Source organism: Monopterus albus, unplaced genomic scaffold (genome assembly GCF_001952655.1).
Source record: "Monopterus albus unplaced genomic scaffold, M_albus_1.0 scaffold274.1, whole genome shotgun sequence".
Lineage (NCBI taxonomy): Eukaryota > Metazoa > Chordata > Actinopteri > Synbranchiformes > Synbranchidae > Monopterus > Monopterus albus.
In genome coordinates, this window is record NW_018128154.1 from 64,616 (window position 1) to 82,857 (window position 18,242).

The 18,242-nt window shown below is 48.1% G+C and overlaps 2 protein-coding genes across 2 annotated transcripts in view; both read left to right on the plus strand.

The window, feature by feature from the left end:
• The window catches only part of ccdc171 (coiled-coil domain containing 171), a 13,048-nt gene extending 5,506 nt beyond the window's left edge, over positions 1–7,542 (plus strand). The window contains exons 13-25 of the mRNA XM_020622223.1: positions 1,453–1,620; positions 2,256–2,423; positions 3,292–3,419; positions 3,622–3,989; positions 4,169–4,285; positions 4,565–4,734; positions 5,073–5,216; positions 5,613–5,792; positions 6,000–6,145; positions 6,390–6,444; positions 6,525–6,647; positions 6,720–6,872; positions 7,336–7,542. Of these exons, the coding sequence (XP_020477879.1) occupies positions 1,453–1,620; positions 2,256–2,423; positions 3,292–3,419; positions 3,622–3,989; positions 4,169–4,285; positions 4,565–4,734; positions 5,073–5,216; positions 5,613–5,792; positions 6,000–6,145; positions 6,390–6,444; positions 6,525–6,647; positions 6,720–6,872; positions 7,336–7,542 (2,127 nt within the window). The remainder of the gene's footprint in view (positions 1–1,452; positions 1,621–2,255; positions 2,424–3,291; positions 3,420–3,621; positions 3,990–4,168; positions 4,286–4,564; positions 4,735–5,072; positions 5,217–5,612; positions 5,793–5,999; positions 6,146–6,389; positions 6,445–6,524; positions 6,648–6,719; positions 6,873–7,335) is intronic.
• Positions 7,543–13,797: 6,255 nt separating this feature from the next.
• On the plus strand, positions 13,798–17,576 carry LOC109972935 (zinc finger protein basonuclin-2; the record flags this gene model as incomplete). Its single annotated transcript, XM_020622185.1, has 7 exons — positions 13,798–14,135; positions 14,909–14,944; positions 15,082–15,184; positions 16,108–16,277; positions 16,363–16,428; positions 16,618–17,007; positions 17,178–17,576. Coding segments are annotated over exons 2-7 (1,149 nt in total), but the record flags the coding sequence as incomplete, so codon positions are not given.
• Between the last annotated feature and the right edge of the window lie 666 nt (positions 17,577–18,242).

Consider the following 18,242-nt stretch of genomic DNA (forward strand, 5'->3'; position numbering starts at 1 on the left):
TGCTTCGGGTCGTTGTCATGTTGGAAGACCCAGCCACGACCCATCTTCAATGCTCTGGCTGAGGGAAGGAGGTTGTTGCTCAAAATCTCACAATAAATGGCCCCATTCATCCTCTCCTTAATACAGTGCAGACGTCCTGTCCCCTTCGCAGAAAAGCACCCCCAAAGCATGATGTTACTACCCCCATGCTTCACAGTAGGGATGGTGTTCTTGGGATGCAACTCATCCTTCTTTTTCCTCCAAACACGATGAGTGAAGTTTAGACCAAAAAGTTCTACTTTGGTCTCATCTGACCACATGACTTTCACCGATGCCTCCTCTGGATCATCCAGATGGTCTTTGGCAAACTTCAGACGGGCCTGGACATGTGATGACTTGAGCAGGGGGAACCTTCTGTGCAATGCATGATTTGAAACCATGACGGCGTAGTGTTCTACTGACAGTGACCTTTGAAACTGTGGTCCCAGCTCTCTTCATGTCATTGACCAGCTCCTCCCTATCGTTCTGGGCTGATTCCTCACCTTTCTTATAATCAGTGATACCTCACGAGGTGAGCTCTTGCATGGCGTCCCAGTCCGAGGGAGACTGACAGTCGTCTTTAGCCTCTTCCATTTTCTAACAATTGCTCCAACAGTTGATCTATTTTCACCAAGCTGCTTGGCAATTGCCCCGTAGCCCTTTCCAGCCTTGTGGAGGTCCACAATTTTGTCTCTGGTGTCTTTTGACAGCTCTTTGGTCTTGCCCATGGTAGTAGTTGGCGTCTGACTGACTGTGGGGTGGACAGGTGTCTTTAAAGAGCTCAGACAGGTGCTACTAATTTAGATTAATGAGTGGAGTAGAGGTGGACTTTTTCAAGGCACAGTAACAGGTCTTTGAAAACCAGAATTCTTGCTGTTTCTCAGGTGTTCAAATACTTATGTTCCTCCCTGTACGTGCTCCTAGATCCTATCCGATCTCTGACAGAGCGAGAACTAGAGTTGTTTTCCTTTGTCTTAGCTGTAAAAGATGAGCTTTGTTCGTTTGTACTTCGTGCTCACTGATGAAACCTCCCAGGCCTGAATAAAGACGTTCAAAACCGCTACCACTCTTAACAGAGGAAACAATTCAGGAGAGCAGGAGTGTGGCATCAGTAAAGGTCCCCTGCTGATATCAGAGCAGGAACGTTGTGCTTCTAGTACATGGTATTAATCTAAACCAGTAGGTCCCCAGTCTTCCCAGTCTCCTGACAGTAGCTTTAGTCTGTGAGTGAAGTTCAGGTTCATGTGCTGTACTGTAGACGACCTCGCCGTCATGTTCTCGCCTCCTGTCTTACTGTGTTGTTCTGCTACAGAGCAGGTTAACGTCATTATGTCTGAACATTTAATTACACTGTTGTTGATGCTGAGTAAATCCTATAAAACAACATCACACTGTGTGTGTGTGTGTGTGTGTGTGTGTGTGTGTGTGCGTTAGGCCTGTCTGTCCTTCCTCTACCGTGTGTACCAGCGCCTGCTGGCCGGCTGCGTCCTCCTCGACCAGCCCCACAGCATCCTGGGTAGTTTCACCTGGGCGGAGCTGTGTGATGTCATCAGCGAGCAGGTTGACCAGCTGACCTCTGACCTCCTGAAGGCCAACGACAAGGTGAACAGCTACTGCCAGTGAATATCGGTGTTTGGGAGAGTGAGAAATCCCTTTACCTTGTTATTGATTACACCCCACTAACCACCACAGTGTAATCAATAGGGCTGCTGATTATTGTCATGGCTGATTAATTATTGTGTCTCATATACGTCTGAAGATGTGCCGCTATACCTCCCAACAGCCTGTGGAGATGTACGTGCCGGTTTTATTCCACCAGCAGTCCAACTCCCAAAGACAGTCTGACAATCACATGACAAAAGTGTCAGATGGTCACACTGGAGAAACTGGAACCAGTAAATATTCCAACCTGAGCGGTTTCAGATTCATGTTTACGATTATCTGACTCAGTCGTATATGTGTTAATATTGGATGAACAAACAGGATGCAGTGAGATTTAGTTGTGAATCAGTTACAGGAGCAGTGGCAGGGAGTTCACACATAACATCTGGTTATACAAATACAGAATGTGTGAACAGTGCGGCGGGCTGCGCGGCGCCGCTGAGCTCTGAGTTGGTGTTAACGCTGGTGTAAAGGGGTCTGAGCCTAAATCTGCACTTTGTTATAGAGATGGTCAACGCCAATGCTTCATGTCTGTCATGTTCCTCTGTTGCCGCCCTCCCTCTCTCTCTCTGTAGATCGCCAAGCTGCAGAGCGTGTGTGAGAAGAAGAGTGCGTGTGTGCGCGAGCTGCAGCGCAGTCAGGAGTGTGTGTTGTTTCGCCTGGAGGAGAGCGTGAGGAGGAGGGAGGAGGCCTGGAGCAGCCAGCACACGCAGGCTGTCACACAGCTGCAGAACGAGCTGCAGGTAACGCACACGCTCATCAGTCGCAGTCGTCTCTCCCTGCAGCCACGGAGACGCTCAGAGCTGAGTCAGCAGAACGCTGCAGAGAGATGAAGGAAGCTTTGTTGACTGTCCCTTTGGTCAGCTCCTCTGTCAAGTGATGAGATGACAGATGCTAAAATCATCACTTCAGCTCCAACTTTGTTTCTCCCAAGAGGAGACGTTCACTTTACAGCAGCCACTTCCTGTCCACAGTAGTACGGGATGTAGTACGGGATGTAGTACGGGGCGTAGTACGGGATGTAGTACGGGGCGTAGTACGGGGCGTAGTACGGGACGTAGTACAGTTACTTTATCAGGAGACTCCAGCGAAGATTCACATTGAGCTGAAACATCACAGCTCAGCTAACATCTGGTTGATAGTGGTCGTACTCTCAAGAGTCCAGACCCTGGTCCAGCTCATTGCTCTGTGCCGTAGACCTCCACTGTTGTCCACCAGTTATCAAACCCCCCAGTGAGCCACTCCGCTGCACTGGGGGGCAGGTTTCCTCCTCAGGAAACATGAGGCTCATTTGTTTCCAACAACCAGCTCCAACATGTTGCAAGCAGCTGGTGGAGCAGTGTGACCAGAGAGCAGGGACCAGGGCGGGGACCAGAGAGCAGGGACCGGGGCGGGGACCAGAGAGCAGGGACCGGGGCGGGGACCAGAGAGCAGGGACCGGGGCGGGGACCAGAGAGCAGGGACCGGGGTGGGGACCAGGGTGGGGACCAGGGTGGGGACCAGGGCGGGGACTAGAGGCTCTCTCTCTGTAAAAAGTGATGTTTTTAGCTGTTGGAGATAAAGGATCACCAGCATTAGACCTCATCACTGAATGTTTGCTTTCCGCCACAGGTGTGTCGTTCTCAGTGCGACTCTCTCCAGGATCACGCCTCCTCTCTGGAGCACCAGTGCTTCTTGCTGACCTCTGACCTCTCCCGGCTCCAGGGCCTCCTCTCTCGAAGCCGTCAGGAGACAGCATCCTTCTCTCTAGCCTGCGCTCTGCTGGCCGGGGCACTGAGACACACTCTCTGGCGTCTGCAAACGTGTCACTCAGATGTGTCGTTCTCAGTGCGACTCTCTCCAGGATCACGCCTCCTCTCTGGAGCACCAGTGCTTCTTGCTGACCTCTGACCTCTCCCGGCTCCAGGGCCTCCTCTCTCGAAGCCGTCAGGAGACAGCATCCTTCTCTCTAGCCTGCGCTCTGCTGGCCGGGGCACTGAGACACACTCTCTGGCGTCTGCAAACGCTGACCGAGCAGAAAGCCCTCCTGTCCAGGCAGCTGGCAGAGAGGGAGGTGCTGGAGGGGGAGGTGAGGAGGTTGGCTGACGCTCTGGCAGGTAACGGAGACCTTGAGGAGGAAACGGGGAGGAAGGCAGTGAGGTGGTGGAGGAGGAGTGTGTGTGTGGTGTTGGCGGTGAGGAGGTGGTGTATTCTGGGCAAAAAGACACCAGTGTTGTTTCGGCTGGAGAGAGGCGGCGGCTGTCCTGTGGTGTGCCTCAGCAGAGGGTCGGCTACGGCAGCGCAGAAGGGACAAAATGGGCCGAGTCCAGGTACAGGAAGTGGTCGGCTCAGCTTGATCAAGCAGCAGCAAAGAGTTTATTTTCAAGTTTCATTCGGATGTTCAGTCTGAAACCCCACGTTATTTAATTATTTCAATATTTGATACACACTTTACTGAATCTGTTTGTTTTGACTGTAGCATTTCCTGTTTGTCATCTTTTCCATAAAGTGGACATGGGTGGTGAAAGTCGTGAAGAGCTGTGTGCCCGCTGGCTGCGCTCCAAGTGTCTGTCCTCCACCATTCTGTCCTCCATGGCTGACCTGCAGGGGGCGCTGTCACACACCGGTAAACACACCGTCACTAATGCACAAAATCTGGATCTGTCCCAGTACCCGCAAACAGGAAGTATTTGTGAGTACTAAGAGTACTAGGTACCCATTAACACTGCTGCATGTGGAGGTCACCAGGACACTTAATGTGGACTTCCCATCATTCCTGTAAATACATGTACATGACACGGTCGAGCTCACATCATTTGTTTCCTTGGTTCCTCTCTCTTCGTGTCTTACATGATGCAGTTAAGGGATTTGGGATTTAACTGGCTCCTCCCCTCTCTTGTTTTAGGCTCCTCCCCTCAGAATGTCACGTCTGCAGCTCGTTCTGCTTTGTCCCGCCTCCTGGATCACCTTTTCCACCAGTCAGACGTAGCGTCCTGCAGAGAGGACGTGGACACGCTGAGCGGCCTGCTGAGACTCGGCTTGAACAGACTGACGCCTCCGCGACCCGACGTGAAGGTCACAGACAGAGCCACACTCACTAAACCACATTCTTACAGCTGATGTAGAAACCGTGGTTGTTCTTCCTCATCACATCTTCAGTGGTTGTTTTTGAAATATGTTAAGAATGAATTTACTGCCTGAGGTTTGTGTTTGTCATCTTTCCTCCTGCGGTGGTTTAATGGCACCAGCTGGACAACTGGTGTCAGCAGCTATTAAACCAGCTCCTCATGTTTGTAGTGGAGTCGTTGTGGTTTCTGTTAAAGAATGTGCCACATTTAGATGTAACACCAGATGTACTCCTTACGTATTATCCACCTGCTGACCTGTGACCTCCGTATGCATCTTCCCATCAGACCCTGGTCTCCACCCTGCAGCAGCACTTCCTGCTCTTCAGCCAGCGGCTGCACTCGGCCGAGGTGGAGCGGCGGAGCCTGAGGCTGGAGGTGGCCGGTCTGATGAGAGGGCTGAGGCGGGAGCGGGAGGACGCCTGCAGGATGGTGAGACCCGGGCTCCGGTCGAGCCGAGGTGCATGATACTTCACACGTTGTCTGATAGGTCCAGTGAAAACAAGACAGGATCCCGTGTCTCTCTGGTGTAGGAATGAAGCAGGTTTGTTGGGCAGCTTCCCAGCATGCACTGGGGCACCATGTGCTTTTATTTCATCATTAACTGCATGAACAGTTTCCAGTGAGTCCTGCACTTAAGGACTCATAGGTTCTAGTGTCCAAATCACAGATTCCCATTTAAAACCAAACAAGCTGAGCAGGAAACGTCTCATTGGTTCAGACCCTTTTTGTTTTTGAGCAAAGACTGTGGACAGTTTCCGTGTTCAAAGAGCAGGCAGTGGAAGCCAAGGTCCTACTGTACGTGTGTGTCTGTGTTTGTGTGCGCAGGTCCCCGCCGAGCGTTTCCACAGTGCGTGTTTGGAGCTGCGTCAGGCTGTGAACAGAGAGCAAGAGGCTCAGACGCTGATCCTGGATCAGACCAACCGGCTGCACACACTGCAGCTCCGAGTCAGCGCGCTCTCCTCTGAGCAGACCAACACACAACACACACTGAGCCAGACCACACAGGTGCACACACACTAAAATAGCTGCGTCTCTCAGTTGTGTTCAGGTGCGCAGTCTTGCTGAAAAGCATTCTGGGAAACACATTAAGACTGGTTCCCAGTAGTGAGGTGCTACTGGAATGACCAGCGAACGACGGCTGTGTTTGTTTGAAAGTGTTGCCGTGTTTGTGTGATGGCGTTTGGTAAACGTGTCTCCACGACGTGACCCTAGGCTCTGTTGGAGGCTCGGCAGGAGCTGAGTCGCAAGCAGCGCTCTCTGAGGATTCTGGGTAAACACCTGTTGGGGGTTCAGAAGGAGAGGACGCAGCTGGAGGGGCGACTGCAGCGGGCTGAAGACGCGCTGAGGGACGCCACCAGGTATTGTTGTTCTGTCATAGGATGTCGTTTCATAGACAATGCATCACAGTTCACACCCCCAAGTGTAAAAAGCTACAAACTACCCATAATGCAACGCTCTCTGTAGGAACCTGTTGCACTGCTGCTCTCTCCACTGAATGTCACTATCTGATGTGCTGATTATGCCACGCCCTCATGCTGACATGCAGAAAAGAAAGACTGTCTTGTACTGTTTGTTTATTCTTTAATGTTCTTTCTCTCCAAGGCGTAAAGACCGTCTGATCAGCTGCATGACGGCCGCCGAGACGAGCTACAAGGAGGTGAACACACATGAACACACACGTCTGTTAACACAGAAAACACGTCGGCCTTTGGTAACACAACACATCGCGGTCCGCAGGTCAGGGAAAGTCTCATCCAATCACGGAGCTCGCTGTCAGCACAGCCCCGCCCCCTGCTGTTACCCAGGCAGCTGAGTGGAGCAGAGAGCATCATGGGAGCTCCTGAGGTGGCAGTGTGCCAGGTAAGTCGGTCTGTCTGCTGTCTCTCCTTCCCTCACATGGATTCCTCCATCTCTCGCTCTCTGTCTCTGCAGAGTCTTCTCTCCGTCGTGTCTCAGCTCTTCCACACCTGCAGCTCCAGGATCGACTGGTTGGAGCAGGAGGTCGCCGCCCATCGCAGTCATGTGACCGCTCTGCGCAGCGAGCTGCAGGACGCCTGTCTCCACGACAACCCGGCCTTTGTCCCTGTATGACACTCACACTTTTCTGAGTTTTATTTCATCATCAGCTGAGTATTTTGGTGCTGTTTTCTGGGGCGAGGGGGACAGGGACCGCCCTGCTGCACCCGCTGCCCCCAGGTCATGTAATTGGTTTTCAAAATAAAATGCACAGAGTTGTCAGTTTATTAGGTACACTGACCTAGAACTGATGCAGACTGATCCAGTGAATGCTGCTTAACGTTCACAGTCTGTGCTGCTGTTCCTGTTATTCAGTCAGGGGTCACTCTTCTTCTCTGCCTTTGCTGTGTGAATTAGAGCCTCTGTTCGTTTGCACTGAACCTTAATCAGCCTGACACAGTGTATTTTATATAAAGGTGCCTGTTGCTTCTGATGTTATGGCTCTGTTAATCTCTGAAACACTTAAAATGGTAACAGAAAGGGGAAATGAGATTTTACCTCTGTGTGGTTTCTGTCCCTGCGTTTGTTTCAGGTGGCTGAGTTTCCCCAAAGCTTCCCATTCGATGAGGCGGAGGCTCCTAAACCTGCCCCCCTCACTGGGTTCTCAGAGGGGCCACCAGTGAGTTTAAACACAGCCCCCTCCCAGCCAACCCCCACCACTCCATCTGCCTTTTTCAGCCCCCCCAGGGACAGAAGGAAGGAGAGAAAACCCCTAAAACGAAGGAGAGAAAACCCCTGAAGAAGAACAGTGGACATGTGAAAGGCAGAGGGAGGCGATAGATGGGCAGACAGGAAGTGAAAGGGGAAAGGATCACTTCCTGATGTAGTTTGACCTGACGACAGCTGGTGTGACCACTGTGTTCCCAAAGTCCTGCAGATCCTGCAGAAGAAGAAGAGTTTCAGGAAGTGATGGAAGTCGTCAGCCTGACATATGTGAAGATTTCCATCAGAGAAACATCCAGACAGTCGAAGCTTTATTCGTATCTGTAGAAAACAAAGCGCAGCCAGTGATTTGTTCAGCCTGCTTGGTTGTGTTTGTGTGTTCTCCTGCACACACAGCTTGTTGGTGACAGACGTCTGAAGGCCAGATGGTCTCCTGTTACGACAAAGACAGATCAGCAGCTGCTATCACCCTCACTGAAACACGTCCGCTCTTCTACTTGGACCGAGGTATTCACTTATATTTAAAGCGCTGTTTCCTGTCCCTTCAGACTGTACCTGATGAAGCGGCTCATGTTGCAGGACGTTCATCATTGAACGGTGTGAAAACATCTGAGTCAGGTGTGAAGGCAGGACGCTATGTGACTTTCAGCTGTGTGTACTTATTAAAGTGGTCGTTTGTGTCATAGCGTAAGAGGAAGTGTGTTAAATAGCACGAAGTGTAAAAGGAGCCAAAGCTGCTGATCGTGAAGAAATGTGGACGAACAATGTGAGAAAAAGAAAAAGAAACATTTTTCTAAAGCAGCATCAGATCGACAGCTCAGTGCATGTGTGTCCTCACATGATGAGGACCGAAACCTGTTAACACACTCACACTGTGGGGACTCGGCCAAATCACTGAATTTTAGGGTGGCAACATGGTTTAGGGTTAGGGTGGGGTTAAGTTTAGGCAAGTAGTGGTTATGGTTAAGGTTAGGATAAGTCTACAGGAAATGAATGTAAGTCAATGTAAAGTCCCCACAAGGAATGAAAACACGGCTCTGTGTGTGTGTGGGCCTGTGAGGATTTCTGTCTAAAAACAAAAACCCAAACCATCCTGTCGCCCTCGGGCTCCGTGTTCACTGCTGTCACACTGAGCCGTGCTGATTCAGCTCAACTGGATTCTCCTGCTCGTGTGTTTGATAACTTCAGATCAATAGAACCAAATCATAAGACTCTATTGATCCCGGTGGGAAACGAGCTGCCCAGCACTATGTGAGTTTGTGTTTCGTGTCCTGTAGGACACCTGTCCTTGGTGTGTCCGTCAGCCTTGGTGTCCCCTGTTGGAATAAGGCCCTCCCCAAGGGTCAGATTGAATCAGAGTGACAGTGGGACACCTGGCCTGCTGCTGCCTGCGAAGAATGCAAGGTTAAATGAATTAAAGCATCCAGCAGGTCTTCACGCTCCAGTGTGACAGCTGTCCACTTCTGAAGTGAAGACGGTGTCTGAGGAAAAATGCTGTGAAAAGTAGAAAGTATTCAAATCCAATAGGATAATGTAAATAAATAAACCTGTTAGACTTCTGTTATGATTTAGTGCTTTTGTTTCCTTCTAGGCCTCTGAAATGATTCATATACAACGTTTTGGATGAACTGGAACATGAGAAGACAGGACTAGGCCTCTTCCTGAGGTCTAGACCTTTGTAAAGTGTCCTGAGCTCGGCCTAACGTCCAGCTTCAAACCCTGGGTTCTAAAATTGATTCTTGGCCATGAGTCTGAATCCTTCTCTTAGAGTTTCACCATCCAAAACATCCGCGGTAGCAGCAGAGCTCCCTGAACTGGGTGTCTTGAATCACTTTGTTGATTCCCTCAAGCTCCTGTCAGAAAGAAAGAGACAGAAACCTTCTCAGTTTTTCCTCCCGGAGCTGAAACAGCGCTCTGGCTGATCTGAGCTGCGCACACACAAACGGGCTGTTGGACAGGCGGCGTGTGCCAGGAGCCGGTGGACCTCTTTCCTGTTTTGATGTTGTACTAATTAGAATATCAGACGCCAACAGTGCGTGTGTGTGATCGCCGCTGTTCGCTGACACACTTCCTCACCAGAACCTCTCAGAGGAGCTGTGTTTGAAATGCAGCGGTGGTACCACCTCCTCGCTGTCCTGGCTCTGTGTGTGTGTGTGTGTGTGTGTGTGTCCTGGTCCTGATTCTTGGCTCTGTCTCCTCTAAACTCATGGAACCAGGTCGCACCGGATGTTCAACACCAGTGGAGGAAGAAAGTCAAACAGCAGCAGGGGGAAACCGGGGACTGTTTACCACACTGAGAGGAGTGTGTGATGGAAACCCAGTGTCTGCTCCAGAATCAGTCAACCATTCATTTCCTACTGCTTCATCCTGTAACGTCCGTTCACATCACAGCAGTGTGAACAGACCAGGTGTCCTCAGACCAGATCTGGGCCACCTGTGTATGTGCTCCTTGACCCAATTCCTCTCTGACCTCTGACTGTGCAGCGCTGTCAGAACGGTCAGATCAGAATCCATGTGGTCGTTTTAACACATACGGCCTGTCGTCATTCGGCGTCGGCCCTTCACAGACCAGTAACAATAAACATGGAGGAGAGCGATGACAGTGATGGGGTCAGTGGAGAAACCAGGACGTTTCACATGTGGTGGATGTTTATGGAGAAGCTTCTGATCAGGACAAACTGGGAGGAACATATCATAACCCAGTGGTTTGGGAGGAAACTGGGCCATTTGACCATCGCACACACCACCTGGTGGTTGTTCTTCTGTGCACGTGGCTCACATTTCAGTTACCCTGTGTACGTGGCTCACATTTCAGTTACCTCTGTGCACATGGCAGTTTAGGAGCTCAGCAGTGTTCACACTGGAGCTGGGTACATGGCGCTGACACAAACAGGAAGCAGCAACACGAGACCAGAGCTGAGCGTGAAGGCCAGTGATGTAGCATAGCTCGGCCTTTAGCCAGACACCACGGTTCACCCTACTACGGTGGGTCTGTTGAGTATTTGTGGTGTTCATTTAATGGACTACAGTGTATACAGTCCTGTATAGTCCTTTAGGACCAGGCTTTGCCACCTGGTTAAGTGGTTTTCCTCCTCTGAGACTTTTCTGTCATTTGTCACCACAAACTCTGCAGCTGAATTTTACATGACACTAAAGTCTCTCTGTGTGTGTTGTTATGTATTTACAGCTCCTTAGTAGTGTGTGTGTCCTCTCACATGTGCTTTGACTGTCTGAGTGTGTGTGTGTGTGTGTGTGTGTGCGTCCTCCCTTTCTGCTTCACATCCTCCCCTCTTTCAGTTCCTTATCCCGCCCCTCTGAGTGCAGGAGCTCCCTCCCCCCATTATATCTGTGTCATTACACCGACCGAGCGCTTCTCTTTGTAGTGAGTCCAACTTGGCTCTGATGCCGTCGCTGCTGGGGGGAGTGTGTGTTTAAATGTGTGTGTTGTCGCAGGTACAACTAGGACAGCAGGCAGGGAGGAACAAGGACTCACCCAGATGAAACGTAAAGTTTTTTTGAAATGCAACCGCGGTGAATATTCACAAGGGAGCTCCGGAACAAAAACAGGACGCTGACAGTTTTTTTATCCATTCTTTTTGTACTTTTGTTTTCTTTTGACGTTCCAGCTTTAGTTTTTATTCCTTTGTTAATGAGCAGAAAACTTGGAAAACAGATTTTCCTATCACCATCTGTGTGATGAGCCTGTGCTCAGTGAAAGGACTCCCCCCTAATGTCTAACCCTGGTACAAGTCCAGGAACGAGAGCAGACCATTAAATCTGTGACATCATGGATTCTGCTCATGGTGTGTTTGAAAGCATAGGATTAACTTTGGTCTTTGACCAGTTGTGTTGATTCTTCCTGCATTTGTCTGGTGTCTGAAAACTAGCTTTTACCTTAGCCATGGCCTAATTATCACTTGTTTGGTAAAGATATCACACCTTCAAAAAGCCACCTATTCTCTTTGCTAACTTTATTGTTACACTTATTCAGAGCCATGAAATCAGCGTTCCGGTGGTTGCTGATCTCCAAGCCTGTGGCTGTTTCACATCAGGACGCTTCACTGCAGCAGCCAGAGACAAAACACTGATCCAAAGTTACTAAAGGCCCTTTCAGACATGGTGCTGGTGACTGTACCAGCCGGGTGCAGTAGATTCTGGCCTCGTTCTTCCCAGTGTATGTTGCTTGCCTAGTGTATACACCAACAGTTCCATGTTGTGCTGCACACTGCCCCTGCCTGCGTGCTCCCACTCAGCATTTAGACTTTTCACAAAAATAAAACTCCATTTTCTGGGCTCTGGAAAGGTTTTACAAAGATTAAAACACCATGGATTAATGATAACCTGTTTGCAGTTGAGGTGCAGGCGGATTCTTTGTTGCAGTACCGGGAGTGGCCACTGGGAAAGGCTGGCTGAACAGCTGTGTGATGGCACCAAATCCAGGTTCCAATAGTGGATCGATGGTACAGCCAAGATGTTCACGCATGATCCAGTAGACCACAAGACAGACACACAGCAATGCCCAAAGTTTCAAATAGTATACAAGATTTAAGGTTGTCCATAGCAACATGGCGTTAAACTGTGAGGATGAGCTGCAGGAGGCTGGGGGGAGTCTGTTAGCTCACTCTGCTAAACTGTTTCTTCTTTGTACCCGTTCATGGAGCAAATTTGTGATACTGGGCAATGTAAGTGATATTTGAAGTGACTTGACAGTTATGTTGCCTCAGCATTTTGGTTTTTTTCCTTCTGAGGCCCCCCCGGCTGCTGGTCACTTTGAAAAGCCGAGCCAGAGGCAGTGATGATGCTGTTGTGTCGCTGGGCCCTGCATCTTCTTTGTTCTGGGATTACATGTTTTATCCTCAGAGGGAATTCAACGCTTCTCGGCCTGCTTCAGATGTGTCACTTATAGCTGGAAGCAGACAAAAAGAGAATCTGCTGCTTCACCAGGAATTAAACTTAATCTGTTGTGTGAGAGCAGGACGTCTGGCTGCAACACTGGAAGCCTCCTGTTGAATAAACCTGTCAGTTCTCTGTGTGCGAGCGTGTCTGGAAACACCAGAGTCAGCTGTCCTGTCTGGGACACGAAGCTAAGCTCGCCCCCCCAACTAAAGGCAAATGACACAACAGTCAACAGATGAAGAAAAGAGCGTTAATCGGTCCCGGCAGTCACACCAGCTGCAAAAAAGACAAGGACGGTTTTATCCACATTAGTGATTTGGAAAAGTTTGTCCAGCAAAGAAACAGAAAATCTGCAGAGTGGTCTAAGATATAAACATGGAACCACAACGTCTGTGGCTACCAGTGGTGAAAGTAGGCCTATTTAAGTAAAAGTAGAAATACTCTGCTACGAGCTAAAGTCAAGTCAGATTTTAGTTTATACAGCCCAGTATCATACATCACAGGTTTGCATCAAGGGACTTTACAGGAGGTTGAGCAGCTGGTCCTGTGGTGTAGCCACAACAACCTGGAACTGAACACGCTAAAAACAGTGGAGATGACAGTGGACTTCAGGAAGAACCCCCCCACCTTACCCACCCCTCACCATACTTGGCAGCAGTGAAGTCCTGCAAGTTCCTGGGCTCCACTATCTCCCAGGACCTGAAGTGGACGTCCAACATCAGGACCATCACCAAGAATGCACAGCAGAGGATGTACTTCCTGCTCCAGCTCAGGAAGTTCGAGCTGCCCCAGGAGCTCCTGATACAGTTCTACAGAGGAATCATCGAGTCTGTTCTCTTCACCTCCATCACTGTCTGGTTTGGCTCGGCAACCAAGCAGGACAAGTACAGACTTCAGCAAACAGTGAGGACTGCATAAAAGGTCACTGGTGTGAGCCTGCCATCCATGGAGGACCTGTACACCGCACGGGTCAAAAGGAGGGTGGAGAGGATCAGTGCTGACCCCTCACACCCCGCACACAATCTGTTTGATCTCCTCCCTTCTGGATGGCGTTACAGGTCACTGTACACCAAGACAACCAGGCACAGGGACAGTTTCGCTATATTTATAACTACTTTTCTGGTTTGTACCTTCTTTCTTTTCTTGTTCTCTTGTCTACTCGTTGCCTTACAGAAGAACGTTGCACATGTACATCAAGAGCTGATGTCCAAATACCACAAAACTATTTAACTACAGGACTTGAGTAAATGTACTTAGTTACTTTCCTCCCCTGGTTCCAATTTTCCTCAATTTTTCACTTTCTTCCTTTTTGCCTCCCTCTGCCTTTACCTGTGACCTTTGACCTTTGAGCTTGTGTTGCTGTTACAAGGTACACAGACACACATATGTGCTGCTACTACCACCATCATCATCATCATCTTGTTTAAGACCCGACACAGAGGAGAGAGAGCGAGGAGGGAAGATGTTCATCCACCCAGTAAAGCGTCAGTCCTCGTCCAATCACATCTGTTCAGCCCAGCGCGAGGGAGGAGTCAAAGAAAAACCCTGTGGATACATGGAGTACATGTATATAAGAGAGGGAGGAAAGTGGGGTGTACAGTCCGGAGATGGACAGAAACAAGAGGAGAAGATGACTTTCTGAAGAACTGAACGGAGAAAGAAAGAGACAAAATATCACAAACAAGATGTGAAGACGGAGCAAAAGGACAACAGAACGATACAGAGAGGACGGAGAGAAAGCTGCAGGGAAAAAATTACCTGAGAAGACAACAGGTTGGTATGTTTTATATGTTTTATATCAATAACTGAGCTTGGAATAAGCTTGAACCAGCTAAATTACACTTTAGGATCAATTTAGTTTAAATGTGTGTAAACATTTTATGTTAATATAAAGCAAAGTTCACTTCCAGCTGGAATGTAAACGTATTGTTATAATTTATATTTTTATTTAATTCATCCCAACAACAGCAAACGGTATCTTTAAAAGCTGGATTAGAAAAGTAATGTCTAAAAAACTTAACAGAATAGTTCTATTGGTATTAAATATATTAAATGTAAAACATACTAAGGAATGTAACAATATAAAGGTATTTAATACATGGATATACGTGTACTAGTAATATAAAAATAGAAGATGAATGGTGACTTGTCCCTGTGAGGAAGTGAGTTATTATCTGAACTACCTGTAAATAAACTAAATGTAAAAATAATAGCAAGTAATAAGTTAAACCTTTTAGTAGTGTCTTTTGTTTCCTGTAAAAATAGATGAACAAATAAACCATTAAAAAACAATTGATACAAATTTAATAAAGGTTATACAATTCCTGTAGAACTAATGAATTTTTCTTTAAAATATATGAATTATATCCAAATAATTTGACATCATTAGCTTATTTAGTTAGTTTTGTATTTACATTGTACAAAGTAAAGAAACAATGACACAATCTGGCCTCATTAGGTTTAATCACCAAGTTAAATACTAAACGTGATTGGCTGAGCTGTGCAGCCGTCCAATCAGGAGGCTGAACTGACGTTTCTGCTTGCAGGACTGAGACAGGACGATGACCCCAGAGCCCGTGGAGGTATCAGCTGTGTGTGTACATCTGTGCATATGTGTGTCCTATCGTGGTAACGTTAACACAAAAACTATAGTGTTGACAAAATATTGTATGTTGTGCTATTAAAGCCCCTGTTGATCTGACACACGTTAACATGCCAGTCCATCAGGTGCACGGTGTCCGGCTGCAGCTGTCTGTGTTTCAGACCTGGAAGTGCCCAGCTCAGGTCATGTGACCGTTGTGGACACGGCTGGGTGGCGCACGGTAAGACGCACACACATTTGTCGGTATCATATACAACAGTTGTAAGGGCAGCTATCTTTGTCCCCACAGGTTTGTGCCCTCTCAGTGTAGGTGTCCAAACCTGACCTTTTCATATAACTCACAGCGGTATGGTAATGAATCCAGCAGCACCGTGGTCGACACCGTCCAGATGTTTAAAGGTAGAGGCGGCAGTGTGAGCGTACAGCACGTCTCCTTAATCCACTGTCGATAGTACCTGTTCAAAAGAGAAACAAGCTCAGAAATGTTGAACATGAGCTTTATAGGACAGTCTAATACCTAACAAAGGTTTTCATAGTGCTGCACTGTGTCAGTTACCTCTCCATTTGTTTACGGGAAGCACAGGGAACATCGGTCAGAACATTGTCTTGGCTTTTGGGAGTTTAGAACAAGTTTTAGATTAAACAGAGGTGTGCAGATATGAGGACAGTAGGACTGTGGCGAGTCCATGGCAGAAAAGACGTCATAATTACACTATTTATTTATTCAGTGGAAGGTTTAATAATATTTCTGTAACCTGCATATCCCTACATTATGCTAGGGACTTAACCCACCGACTGATGCACACACACACACACGCTGCAGATGTGTGCAGTAGCTATGGTGACGTGAAGTCAGGTGTCACTGTCATCACATCACCAGGAACATCTGGAGAGAGCGTCTGCACTCACACACACCTGTCTAACTGTGTAGTGTTTGCCAGATCACACAGCTGTTGATCTGACAAAGAGGTGCCTTTCACATCCACCTCGTGACCTTTGAACTGTCTGTAAAACTGTAGCTGTCCAAACAGGCCATCTTTAGTTAATTTAAAGCTACTTTTGAACACAGCTACTTTTAAAACCGTCTACTTTGACAGTGTGCCAAACCTCGGGTGGTGTGATGACTCTGCACTTCCTCTCCAGCCTTGGAGAAGCTCCAGGCCCAGTCTCCCTCCAGCTGCGGCCCAGTGGAGGTGGCTCTACCTGGGCTGGTGTTCGACCTGAGCTCCCTGGTTCTGTATGGAGCTCAGGCCATTCCTGTTCGGCTAAAGATACTTTTGGACCGGCTCTACAGCATCCTTACCCCAGAGCAGGTACATCCTACAGCCATCTGGTAGGAATGTGGTGCAGCGATACGTCACCTGTAGTGTGTGACAGGTTCCTCGTTGTGTTTTTCAGGTCAGCCACATACTGCACGCGCTGGCCTGGAGTTTGGGGGATTATGTTAGAGGGTACATGCTGAAGGTAAACACGTCACTGCAATGCAATGTTACATCAATATCTAGTGTCTGATTATACAAAACAAGCTTTATTTATAGACCCTGAGTGTAGGATTAACAACCGAAGCTGGTGTTTTGAATTGGCCTGAAGTGATTCTTATGAGACGTTACAGTAGTTCCACATCAGTAAACATCCATTCATTGGTAATGCCAGGATCCCAGTGGGAAGGTGTTGGACTGCTGGTTGATGGTGTCCCCTGAAGAAGAGCCAATTGTCCTCAAACAGTTCCTTCGCTTTGGCGAAACACGCCCCGTCGTTGAGTTGATGATGCTTCAGTGCTTGGCAGCTGCCAATCACTTTTCTGATCCAGAGCGAAATCCAGTCCCAAAGAGCTCACTCACCGAGCGGGACCGGGGAGTTCCAGAACTGTTCAAGAACACCCGAGGAGGAGAATCACATTTGGTGCCCGGTGACTACCGCTGTGAGAAAAAGAGCACAGCTAGCCGCAGTGACACTGTTCATTTCGAAAACTTTCCAGGTGGACAGCTTTATCCTTTCCACTTTCCAGGCTTTGATTTCAACTGTTTGGTTCCTTCTACCAAGGTAACTAAATAACTTTTGCTTTCCAGGCAATTAGACTAGAAGCTTCCTAACCTTGTTCTGCAGCTTGAAATGTCCTAATAACCTCTACACTGAGTTGTCTGCCAATATAGAGAAGTTTAATACACAACGTTTTCTTTTCTCCACTTACTGTGACCTGTTTTTTTTATCAGGAGCTTCTTCCTCCCTCTAAGTTAACCCAGTGCCTACGACAGCCCAGTGGGAACAAACTGGCTAAGAAACATGGGCAGAATGGAAGAAGATTAGGACAAGAGAATGGTGCAATTTTACAGCAAACCAAATGTGAACTGACTTTAGAACTCAAAGCGGACCCCGACGAGCCAAACCTGGCCCAATCACTATGGCACCAGAGTCACAAGGGCGTGACCAAACAGGAGAACACCTCTTCACTCTCTTCTTCCTTAAACTCCTCACTTGTCACTTCTTCTTCACTTGAGCTGCCTATCTTGTCCTCTTCTTCTTCTTCTCTAAGGCTTTCCCAGACATTCAAAGGCTCCTCTTCCTCCTCTCTCCATCCTCTCACATCCATCTCCTCCTCCTTCCTCTGCCCTTTTCCCACCTCCCCCTTTTCTCCCTCCTGCCATCCTCTCCCATCTTCATCTTCATCCCTCCATCCTCTCCCATCTTCCCTATGCTCTCTACCTTCTCCTTGTCCTAAAGGAGCTCGTAAGGGAAGGGTCTGCTGTGGAGTTTGTGGGAAAAGCTTCTATGACAAAGGTAGGAATGTTGTGCTAATTACCTACAGCAAATCCATCTTCATGTCAAGATCTTCTACTAATTTTGTGTCTTGGAGGGCATTAGGTTTCTATTCAAGGTCCTCACTTTATCTTGTGTGTTGGTGTTCCACAGGGTTCTGGTTGAGGTCCTCTACTGATCTTTTGTCTTTTGCCTACTGATGTTGGGTTTAATAAGTGCTGTCACTGGGCTCCCCGGTTTTCAATTGCAGGTCCTCTACTAATCTTGCGTTTTGAGGTTCCACAATGTCTAATTGTCTCAAAATGATGTGTCTGTGTTAGGGTTCCATGGGGGTAAATGATAAATGAATTTTAAGTGGGTGTTATAGTTCATGACAAGATAACAAAATAATGACCTTTGTTTCTCTAAATGATTAAATGCTGACACAGGTTGCAAACAAAAACAAATTTCACACAAGAAAAGTGCACCCACAGTAGTGCTGTGATGTGTCTGTCGAAGGAAACCTCATCTGAAATTGTCAT